The sequence below is a fragment of the Diabrotica virgifera genome, chromosome 1, assembly GCF_917563875.1.
Source record: "Diabrotica virgifera virgifera chromosome 1, PGI_DIABVI_V3a".
NCBI lineage: Eukaryota > Metazoa > Arthropoda > Insecta > Coleoptera > Chrysomelidae > Diabrotica > Diabrotica virgifera.
Genome location: NC_065443.1, coordinates 290,106,518 through 290,119,119, shown reverse-complemented (window position 1 = coordinate 290,119,119; position 12,602 = coordinate 290,106,518). Strand labels below are relative to the sequence as shown.

The following is a 12,602-nucleotide window of genomic DNA, read 5'->3' as shown; positions in this document are numbered from 1 at the left end:
AAAAATCATCAAATTTGATTTTTTGCATTTTTGAATAAAATTTGATTTTTGAACATGTTCCACTAATTCTAGAAAAAAATTAACTCCATATTCGGATTCAGAGACCTCGAAAACATAAGGAATGACGAAAATTTGTCATTCACCTTAAAGTGGATTTTTGTGGTCGGAATAACGTAATTTTAATAGTTGCTGCCGCATGCCGGTCGCCAACCGCGCCCACTATTCAGTCAGTCGACTACGCCCGCTATTTTTTACTTTAGTCGGAACGCAAAATACTCTGTGTTTATAACACTCCTATTTAAACAATTTTTAACATTTTTTCTTACTAAAAACTTTGTTAAAAACTTTGACTTTTCTTATAAAAGATTGGTTAATTTCAGCTCTTAGTGTTGTTAATTAACGTAACAGTGATTTTTTCAAAAAAAAGGGGCTATCTCAGACCCTAAGGGTCGTAGGACCTAAAATTTTTTTTTGAAAGTTGTGTATTTTAACCAGCTTTCCGTATTTTTTATTGCCATTTAATTTAATTTAGTTTCTACGAAATTATTGTAATTGTTTATAAGCTTAAAAACTGCTATTTATTAACAAATAATTTTGTGTACATATATGTAATTTTTTTTTACTTTTTTTTTCATAAGCTGTTAGTATATATCTTAACGAAGGAAATGAACCCCGGATTATTGAGATACATTTAGCCATATTAACTGGACCAGCCTCAGAACTTAGCTCGTTTTTCAAAAAATTTTATAAACAAATTTAATTTTACGAAAACTATTTAACAGATCTGGACCATTTTTTGCACACCATTCAAACACCATAGTGCCCTCAATTTTGTGTATATTAAAACGTATTTTAACAAACAATAAAATTGATATTAACTATATTCAAAAACAGTGATTTTGTCATCCGTTTTGCAATAACTTTTTTGTTTATTAACCGATTTTTATTTAGTGTATCTCATTCGATGTATCTTTTTTTTCTGAGAAAGTTACCTGTGGACGTCAAATTTCTAAATAAACAAGTTTTTAAGTTATGAGTAAAAAACTAAGTTTGACGTTTTGATTGTTTATTTAAAAAATGTTCCACTAAAAAATTGATGAATCCAAAGATGGTAGTCTTTTTGTAATATCTCATACTACACATTTCAACTGTCAAACCTCGTCTTTTCCGTTATGTCTAGTAAAAACCTAACTTGATTGGCCTATAACGGCGTTGAAAACAGCGTAGAAATATTTTTTAGGAAATATTTTTAACTTTTTAGTTATGTTAATTACCATTTATTAAGTGCAAAATGTATCTTCATATGTACCTATATGCGGCAGATTCGTGCAAATATTATTAAAATTATTGTGTATTTAATATGTGTATTTAATATTTAATTATTGGGTATTTTTATATTAAAATTATTGTGTAATGACCTTTACATATGTAGTATATGTGGTAACAAAAGTTAAAAATATTTCTTAAAAAATATTTTTACGCTCTTTTCAATGGTGGTATTAACTTTTTGAAAAATTAATATATACAGGGTGAAAGAATTGAAAAAAAAAACAGCATATTTTTACATAAAAACCAGGAAAAACACAACTTCTGGTAAACCGATTCTTCCGGTTCAAGACCTTAATCTTATACATCAAAAAGAGAACCTATATACCAAATTTGATTTAAATCTGAAGTCTCGTTCAAAAGTTATCGTGCTATTAGTCACATATGTATAGTCGCCATTTTGAATCCCCGCCATTTTTGTAAAAGGAAAAATCTGAGATGGCCTCTTATCTAAATTTGAACCTTTATATGTGCAGTATATGTGGTCCAAATTATATATTTCTATCATTAAATGCACAATTGTTTCACATATCGGCTGCACTAACAGGCATAGGCTAGAGTGGGTTTCACAATATTTTTTACTATTTCCGTTTTTATATTCTTAGGTATTTCTTTCTTTTTTAAACAGTTACTCTTAATAATATTGTACAGCTTACCAGTCTTTCCAATTCGTTCATTTATCTCATCTTCTAATTTTCCATCCCGGCTTATGATTACCCCCAAATACTTGTATCTGTCTACCTGTTCAAGTTGCTTGCCATCTACTTCTATTTCATGTTTTCCTTTTTGTCTTCCAATGATAATTGTTTTTGATTTTTCTTTGTTTATTTTCATATTTCTGATTTTAAGCTCTTCATACAATATGTTTATATTTTCTTGTAATTGTTTTTCTGACTCCCCAATGATCACCAGTTTGTCTGCGTATCATAGTTCTGTTATTTGTATCATTCTCAACTTCCAATATCCTACATTATATTTTCTCCATTTGTGTTTGCATTCTTTTATTACGTCATCTAGTACTAGGTTAAAGAGTAGTGGGCTCAGGACACAACCCTGTTTTAATCCAATGTTGCTGCCGAATACTTTTGATTTTTCATTTCTTGTCCTTACATAGCTTTTCGTTTTTTCGTATAAACTCTGGATGCATCCTATTAGATCTTGTTCAATTTTTCTCTTCTCTAGCATTTTCCAAATATCTCCTCTTTTAATTCTGTCGAAAGCTTTTTCCATATCTATGAAACATACATGTATTTCTTTTTCTGTTTTAAGAGCTTTTTCTATAATTAAGTACATATTTACCTAAAAACATTTGACGTTTCGATTTACACTCCGGAATTAGACTTCAAAATGATTAATCAGAAAAATTGATGAAATAGGCTGATATACTTGGTCCTGATGTTATAGGCAGCAGCCACACTTTGGCTGAAAATATCTGAGGGTAGATTTTATGCCATATGTAACATCAAATTCTGATTATTTTGTGTTGTTATTATGTGTGTTTATACATTATTACTATTATTTTATGGGTTATGTGTATGGAAAGGTTGTACTGTGTTGTGTATTGTGTGTTGCATATTTATTGTGTATTGTATGATAGAAGATGTTCGTTTCACATTTGTAACATTTTCTTCTACGACATAGGTATAAATTCATGGTAAATCCATGTTTTCAGTGTTCCCTCTCCCCCTACGAGGGGATTTAAGGGGGAAACCTGGGGGTAGGAGTGGCGAACTTTTTGCATGTTTTTTGGGGTACTAAAATTGACATTATCAGCAAAATTTAGCTTATTCGTATGATTTTTTGAGGTCAAATATCTGACGATTGGACTATAAATAAAACATAAATATAACGAATTGACTGGTCTTATACTTAATTTTTTACCAGAAACAAAAAAGTTTTTATGGGTATAGGGTTAAATTACAAGAATAGTGCGTCAATTATCTAATGATGTATTAAAGTATAACAATACTGACAAAAAAGTAACGCGAGTTCATAAATATTAGTTCAATCCTGCAAAATCGGTACAACAACCTAGACCATAGTAAAGGAGTAGAAAAATAAAACAAACGGTGCCAACCATACTTTATTTATAATACATGCTAACAAGATGTCTGATTGAAAAATATCGTGTGATAAAAAGTCCAGTTATGTAACCGATAAATCATTTCATGCAGACAGCAAAAAATATTCGATTTCACAAAGAGTATTCTTTAGGTGATCCACTATACCAAGTATCTAACTTATTAAGATTTAGAGTTCCTAAAAGTGCATGGTCCCTTACAGTGATAAGAATGAAAAGCAAAAAATAATAACAAAAAGTAAACCCTTGATTCAGTCTCATGATTACTTTCTCTTCACTTTTTTGTTCAATGCAAGAGGTGCTGATGTCTAGTGTGCGCTTTTTTCAACAAAAAAAAAAAACAAACTGTGGTCAATGTCAAGATGTCATTATGTTACAATACTGTTTTATCTGGCGATGTTGTAATAATATGATGCCTGCATCTCGGCCTTCGGCAGATCAAGAGCAGAGGATCGAAAGCTTTTCATATTCGCCCCCTACGTACCACCTCTCCGGCGAAACCAAGGAGTGAGGGCTACCGAAAATGTATTTAAGACGAGCAAGGAGAATCATGAAATCAGTTTCTCTCGATGTAGTGAATGGGAAGAACTCAAATGCAGATATGCAATGGAGTGAATTGGAACCTGCCGAGGTGGACGTGCTCTGTAGTGAAGAGGCATTCCGCCGGAGCTGTAATCGTATTGAGCGGTAGCCGTCATCTCCGCCCACAGCTGGCTGATGGGTAACTGTATGTCGATGTTTGACTGGGGAATACGAGTCTGACAGTATACAGTTTCTATGACACATTCGCTTAAAACTCTGTCTGAGAGAGCAGGATTAAAAATAAACTTTGAGAAAACTAAACTTGTAAACAAATCTCGTAATGAGTGAAAACATAACTATTGACAATAATACCATATAGTCCAGAAAGCCACTGCGCATCCGCTAGGAAAAATATTCTAATTCTGATTTTTTGCATAATCTTACTCAAAAAGGACCCCTTTTAACAAATTTGAATGTTGCCAGGATCAAAAGTTGGTCAAAAATTTTTTAAACGTTTTTTTTGTTTCTTTCCTAAAATTATTTTTTTTGCATGGAACAATTTTTTTTAGCTTTTTTGGATCATTCCAAACCGAAAAGGTCTTTAGTGACTTTTCTCTAAAGTCGATAGTTTTTGATATATAAGCTATTAAAAATTGAAAAATTGCGAAATCGGCCATTTTTAACCCTCAAGAACTATGTGAAAAACTGAAAATTTGAATGTTGCCAAGGTAGGTAGATATTCTTTAAACTTCAATTGATGAAATCCCCCGAAGAGTTTCTTGCAATATAATATCAAAAACCCCTTTGTTTTTAATTGCCAATCAAGCGTGCGCGACACTATTTTCCACCGTTGCATGTGTATACAGTATGGTGCAAATGAAAGGAATAAATTCGTTATTTCGTAAACCGGTGACTTTAAGGAAAAATCCCAAAACAGGCCGGTTTTTATTTTTAAGTTATGATATTGTGGCATATATAGTATACTAGTGACGTCATCCATCTGGGCGTTATGACGTAATCGATGATTTTTTTAAATGAGAATACGGGTCGTGTGCTGGCTTATTTGAAAGGTTCTTCAATTCTCTATTCAGTAATATAAACATGTAAATAATAATTTATACAGGGCGTCCAAAAAATTTTTATTAAATTAAATCATTTGGCAAATTGACAAAAAAATTAAATTATTGCACACCCTGTATAAATACTTATGTAAATGTTTATATTACTGAATAGAGAATTGAAGAACCTTTCAAATGAGCTAGCACATGACCCCTATTCTCATTTAAAAAAATCATCCATTACGTCATTACGCCCAGACGGATCACGTCACTAATATACCGTATATGTCACAATAACTTAATTTAAAAATAAAAATTGACCTGCTTCGGGATTTTTCCTTAAAGTCGCCGGTTTACGAAATAACGAATTTATTCCTTTCATTTGCATCATACTGCATACACATGCAACGGTGGAAAATAGTGTCGCGCGCGCTTGATTAGTAATTAAAAAACAAAGGAGTTTTGAATATTGTATTGCAAAAAACTCTTCGGGATTTCATCAATCGATGTTTAAAGAATATCTACCTACCTTGGTAATATTCAAATTTTCAGTTTTTCACATAGGCTTTGAGGGTTAAAAATGGCCGATTTTGCAAATTTTTAAATTTTTATCAACTTTAGAGAAAAGTTACCAAAGACCTTTTCTGTTTGGAATGATCCAAAAAACCTAAAAAAAAAATTGTTCCATTCAAAAAAAATAATTTTAGGAAAAAAACAAAAAAAAAACGTTTAAAAAATTTTTGACCAACGTTTGGTCCTGGCAACATGCACATTTGTTAAAAGGGGTCCTTTTTGAGTAAGACTGTGCAAAAAATCCGAATTAGAATATTTTTCCTAGCGGATGCGCAGTGGCTTTCTGGACTAATACAACAAACAGACACTTACAAATAATATCTGAGGCACTAGATCAAAATAAGTAGAGACACTCAAACACATGAAATACAGAGGCGAATAAGACTGACTTATAACGAATTTGTTTTGTCTGTGTCAATTTATGGTGCAGAGACTTTAACACTGACCCAAAAATCCGCGAATAAACTCAGAGTTACATATCGAACCATGGAACGTGAAATGCTGAACGTGAGCTTTCAAGATCACATAACAAACCAACAAATCAGGTAACGATCAGGAGTTCAAGAAGTCATCGACAGAGCTACGACGCGTAAGTGGAACTGGGCAGGACACTTAGCTAGAACACAAGATGGACGGTGGACAAGACGAATCATGGAATGGAGGTCCAGAAAGTACAAACGAAGTAGCGGGAAACTGGCTACAAGCGGCCCAGTGTAGAGAAAACTGGAAAGAACTGAGGGAGGCCTATGTCCAGTAGTGGACGCGATTGACTGATTGTTGATGATGATGATGAAGCTTAAACAGGAAATAAATGACATCTTCAGTTGACTAACTAAGAAAAAACATTTACCTTCGCCGTAAAGATCGTTTTATTGTTTTAAACTTATACTAACTGTTCCTTTTGAGGGTAGGGCTCATAACCCCCAATAAGGAAAAAAATTCCGAAAGTATTGGAGAAAATATAATACAGAACAAACAAAAAATCAAACTTATAAAATCTACTAACGTTACGTTATGGCATCAACACTTCTTGCTCATAATTTACTAAGTTATATCTACTCTGTAGATCTTAGCCTAACTTTTTAGGACATTTCCAGTTTTTGTTAAGATTTTGTTGGTTGGTACGAATTTGAAATGCTTAATAATATATACTTTTCTTCTTTTTCTTCAAGAAGAGCGATTTTTGGTATAAAATTGTGTATTACACATATATCTTCTAAAATGTTGGCTTCCGAAATGACTTAACCTACAACTTGATCAATTTCGTTTGGTCTGTGATTTTCGGATGAGAATATGCAAACATCTACTTTGTCCATCTTTATCTTCCACTGCTATTTCAATTGTGTTGTTGTGCAGATCAGTGTACAGGATTTCTATTAGCATCAAAAGAAATAAGAGTAATCCATATCGATTTAATTTTTAAAGGTCTTGCACAAACATTATCTATAAGTATTGTTTATAATAAATAAATGGGTGACATTGATTTCGCAATGACGCAATGTAGGCCATTCGTTTTCGAGAACACCCACGTCAGCGATTTTAATATTATGAGTATTTCACGTTCGAAACGGTGTCGTCAATCATAACAAAACAATTATGAGTTTATTTGTAGATACGGAGAAAGTAAAGCAGAGATCATTCATTATTCATCATTCATTATTTAGACATCAATGTAGTTAGAATATAGACTTTGCCCACCAACTCGTTACTAGCGTATATAGTGATTAAATAAACATAGTATGAGTATTTAGTGTATTCCGGATATCTAACTCCTAGCAGAGGGACGTTCATCCCCTTACAAAAACCTATTTTATTATATCAGTAATTAGATTTATATAGCATAGGATACTATACCACATAAAATTAGATTTGTATAGCATATGATACTATACCCCAAAAATATTTCGAACGTTGCCAAGTTTTTCAGGTCAAAGTGTAAGATAAGGAAACAAAATCTTAAGCAATCTTAATGTGCACGTAGCTCCACTGAGGACGCCGTAAGGCAGAAACAGCTGTCTGGAGATTGTATATCGCCTCTGAATAGAAAGGAAACTGTCTTTTCAAATCTTAATTAGCTCAAAGCAAATTGTTTTACATGCGTTCAAATTGAAATAAGGTGTGATTTTAGTAAAACAATTAATAAGTAAGGCAGTTTTGGTAGTCTGATAGTATTACATTTTAATGAAATTGGGATATTACCTACTCTTTAAAATTTGTTTTAGTTTTCCATGTGCATTATCCAGGGTAGTTAGACAATCCAATAGACAGGTACCTTTTTTATTCTGTTGTTGTTTAAATGATGGTGACACGAACAAAATTTTTCTGCTACTAGGTTAAAGGGATACCTGTGTTAAGTGAGATTATCGCTAAGACATCTACTCCTATTAAAACTGAAAGATAAAGTACTTAAGCCTCCTCAAAACGTAATATTTCAGTAAGATGGAGGATGCAATCATATCTAAATAGGTACTCTTTTTCCAGCAAGATGGATTGTTCGACGATTACAGAGAGTGTCGTTACCAAGATTCATCAATTTTACCTTATTTGTAACAAAAATTACAACTTTTTCTTAAGCAAAGACTGGGATGTACTAGACATGGGACCTGATGATGGGGCATATATTGTAAGCCTTAAAACCGGTGGCCCAAATTTAATATCAATAAATACTACGATTGTCAGTATTGACTCAATTCCTACACATTGGTATTATGGGCTCACATTGGCAACCTTTTCTTCAGTTGTAAACTATTTTCATATACAATTCCTGTAGTCTGGGCAGATTATCGGAGAATAGGCAATATTATTGCTGGAATCGAATTTTATGATTGTATATATTAATAATATAGGTATGCCAAGTCCGCAGATAGTGTGCTACTTTTTTTATAAACAAAACGACGCCGAAAATCGTGTTTTTTTTTTCAATTTTTTCTCTATAACTTAAAAAATTTTAACTTTACACCAAAAACATCCAAATAAAAATTCACGATAATTAAATTCTGCATAGAGATGTGTTTTTTCCGATTTACTTCGACGGAAATTTTCACTGGAAAATGCGGGTTTTTCCAACAAATTCTTTAATTTTCAACTAAAATTTTAGATAAGTAATTGTTTATCAATAACTAAATAACTTGGTAATATCAAAGCTCTTTTCGTATAAATTATAATTCCAGAAGTAGATGGAAACTGAATGAACAGTTTAGCAACAATTAAATTGTTAATTAAAAATTTACGATCGCTATAACAACCACAATGATTATAATACATAAGAATAACTATGATTTTTGTAAAAAGACACTGTAGCCATCTAATGTACTTTACAGAATTGTAATTGACTACGTAAGTGGCCTAAGCAATATTTTAAAATAATAAACAATTTTTTAGCTTATAAACAAACAGATTATTTCGGGAAATATTAAATTAAATTAAATCATGAGAACGGTAATGGAAAACAAACGACAGGACTCTTCTTTTAAAAGAAAAACGTTTAATTGTGATAAGTGGTTCCTGAGATACAACCAGTCAAAGTTCACCGGCATTTACGGCAAAGATATAAACAATAGGATCATAATTTTTAAACCACCACATTTTTATTTTTGTCCTCTTTCTCCACACTAAATTTCATATTTTTAAAATACTCATAACATATATTATTATAATAAAAAGTATCGATATTACGAGTGAAAATTGACAAAAATAGCAAAATTCCAATTAAAAATTAGGTTGGAGAAAATGTAATCTCAAAGTTCAAAATCGGCATACGTAAAAAAATGCATTTACTCGGCTTCTCATGGAGCAATTTTCTTCATTCTTTTTTTGTTCTCAAGTAACTCGAGTAGAGCCATCTAACTAACGCATTTTGAAATGTCAACGTTACTTTTGTTTTATTGTAATAAATTAAATTATTTATTATAACAAAATTTTTTAATTTGTTTATATAAAGATTGTTTAAATGATTATACAGCTTTCAAAGGAGAATATTTGTGTTTTTAACGTTAAAAGGTACACTTGTAGTAAGTTTATCTAAAAAAAGTCTACAACTGGAAAAATATGTAGTTTTCTTTTCTTATAAATAAATTTATCTAATATAACAAAACAAAAGCAAGTTTGACATTTAATAATACATTAGTTAGATGGCTCTACTCAAGTTACTTGAGAACAAAAAAAGAATGAAGAAGCTCCATGGGAAGCCGAGAACATGCATTTTTTTTAACGTATACCGATTTTGAACTTTGAGATTACATTTTTCTCCAACGCAATTTTTGATTAGAATTTTGCTATTTTTGGCAATTTTCACTAGTAATATCGATAGTTTTTATTATAATAATATATGTTATGAGCATTTTATAGATATGAATATTGGTGTGAAGAAATAGGACAAAAACAAAAAGGTGATGGTTTGAAAATGATGATCCTATTGTTCATATCTTTGCCGTAAATGCCGGTCAACTTTGACCGGTTGTATCTCAGGAACCACTCAACACAATTAAACGTTTTTTCTTTTAAAAGAAGCGTCCTGCTGCTATTTTAATTTAATATTTCCCGAGATATTTTATTTGTTTATAAGCCAAAAAATTGTTTATAATTTTAAAATATTCCTGAGGCCGCTCACATAGTCCAATTTCAATTCTGTAACGTACATTAGGTAGGTACAGTTTTTTTATACAAAAATCATAGTTATTCTTATGTACAGTAATTATTGTGGTTATTATAGTAATCGTTAATTTTTAATTAATAATTCAATTGTTTCTAAACTGTTCATTCAATTTCCATTCGCTTCTGGAATTATAATTTATGCAAGAAGATCTTTGATATTACCAAGTTATTTAATTATTGATAAACAATTACTTATCTAAGATTTTCGTTGAAAATTAAAGATTTTATTGGAAAAACCCCGCATTTTCCGGGGAAAATTTTCGTCAAAGTAAATCAGGAAAAACACGCCTTTATGCAGAATTTAATTACGATGAATTTTTATTTGGATGTTTTTGGTGTAAAGTTAAAATCTTTAAAGTTATAGAGCAAAAATTGAAAAAAACACGATTTTCGGGCTCCATTTTGTTTATAAAAAAAGTAGCACACTATCTGCGGACTTTGCATACTTATATTATTAATATATACAATCGTAAGATTCGATTCCAGCAATAAAATTGCTGGTAAAACCAGCGTAGTGACTGTGAAAAATTATATTTAATGTAGTAAGTTCCGTTTTGTAATATTATTGTTTTCTTCTGATACATCACGTAGTCTAAGCCTTTCTTAAAACCAACAAAGTCAAACTTCCTTGAAGTAAAAAATTTTTAATAAAAAATAAAATCAAATTTTCTCCAACCAACATATCTAAACTAACGCTAAAAAATGTCCCGAGAGGTACAACCTTCTTATTTTACTTTCTTTATCTAAAAACTCTGTACAAACTTATATCTAATATTGCACCTCTCATCCAACCTCAATCAAGGGCTTAGTGTACAAGTGTGTGAGAGCTAAAACTATATTAATGTACCTTCTAATTTTCATACTGGCGTCTGAGGAGACACGGGCCAATTGCTGATTGTCTATGGGGATGCCTTCGTCGGGGCTGGTGGTGAACTCCTCCTGGGAGTCCACGTTTCGGGGGGAGAGCGGGGGATGGTCACTCGGAGAATCGAGATCATCCTCTTTACTGCACAATCAAAAAACAACAAACTTTTGTTTGGCTTGATACCCCAGGAAATGAAGCATATAAACATTGAAAATGTACTGGGCGCCAGTTTTCTGAAATATCTGAGGGAAGTCAATAGAAAAGGCGGGCCATCTCGAGGGTATCGAAATTTTTAGTACGTCATGGATTTTGTATTAACATTTAAGTAAAAAAGAGACTGATTTCATTTATTTCAATATTGTGAAAAACTGCGCATTTTTGATGAAAACGTCCAACAGACGACTTGCTTGAAAATTACTTTCTTATTTAAAAAATGTTTATACTGTCACGGTCCCAGGCCGGCCCTGTCAATTCCGGAAACTTCCGGTGGCGACTGTCTGAGACCCTTTCTGTGGGCGGGAGAAACTTGTTTATAATCGGCGTATCTAGAAACCATCGATAAACCTTTTTTTATTGTTCTGTAAATAATATTATTTACCTTTCGATTTTTCTGGAAATCAGTAGACTCATTGTACATAACTATATAAATAGACATTTTTGGAATTAGAGTTTAGTTGTGGATTTGAAACCGTCGGTGTATGTAGCGAGTGCGGTATAATTTGTGAATTTGTAGTAAGATAAATTAGTAGATTTGGTCTAATAAATAAATTAGATATCGTAGTTTGTAAAATAAAAGATATAAATTCAGTGTCTTTCATTTGTTTAGAAGCAAGTTATTAAAAATAAATAAAGTCAACTAAAACTAAACACTAGTGCCTAAAAGATCATAGAAAAGACAGTTTTGTAACAATACACAAAAATGTGATTGCAAATTCAAACCGAAATTAACATTTTTCAATTGTCTATATAATGATTATTAAAATAAACAATAAAAATTATTATTAGGAGTTTTTCAATTTGAGAAAAATAAGGTCATTTTCAAATGGCTGTATAGGCGCTCTGTCAATAACTAAAAGAGCTCTTTTTTTATCTCATCCGCTTCGTAATGTCCCAAATTTTCCTGTCTCAAAAAATATATTAATTTTTAAACGTTTATTTACAAATAATTGATACACAATAAAGACCATTTTTTGCCTTATAAACAATTAAATTATCCATACATTATTTTAACCTTTACCAGAAAACAAAATACACCATCTGAAAGGTTATGAAAAAAAATCTTAAAAAAAAAGAAGTTTGTACGATTCATATCACCGGAGATATTTTTTTAATTCACAATTTTGAGTTTTCAGGAGATTGAAAGAAATTGTCTCCACCATGTCACAAGACCTTTCTTTTGATTTACTAACTTTAACAAGTTTCCACAATGTTAATTATACGCAATAAACTTTATTGCAAAACTGGCCAAATTTCAGCGCTTAAGGAGACCGGTACAAAGTTTCGGCTCCAATCCAATCTTTCGTCC

The 12,602-nt window shown here is 31.5% G+C and overlaps 1 protein-coding gene across 3 annotated transcripts in view; it reads right to left on the bottom strand.

Moving 5' to 3' along the window:
* Positions 1 to 12,602, bottom strand: part of LOC114332203 (eye-specific diacylglycerol kinase) — a 1,074,450-nt gene that overhangs the window by 30,493 nt on the left and 1,031,355 nt on the right. For 2 of the 3 annotated variants that reach the window (XM_050642118.1, XM_050642119.1), the window contains exon 16: positions 11,060 to 11,218. In XM_050642118.1, the coding sequence (XP_050498075.1) occupies positions 11,060 to 11,218 (159 nt within the window). Of the gene's footprint in view, positions 1 to 3,391; positions 3,586 to 11,059; positions 11,219 to 12,602 lie in introns of those variants that run through there. The other variant, XM_050642120.1, reaches the window with a different exon arrangement.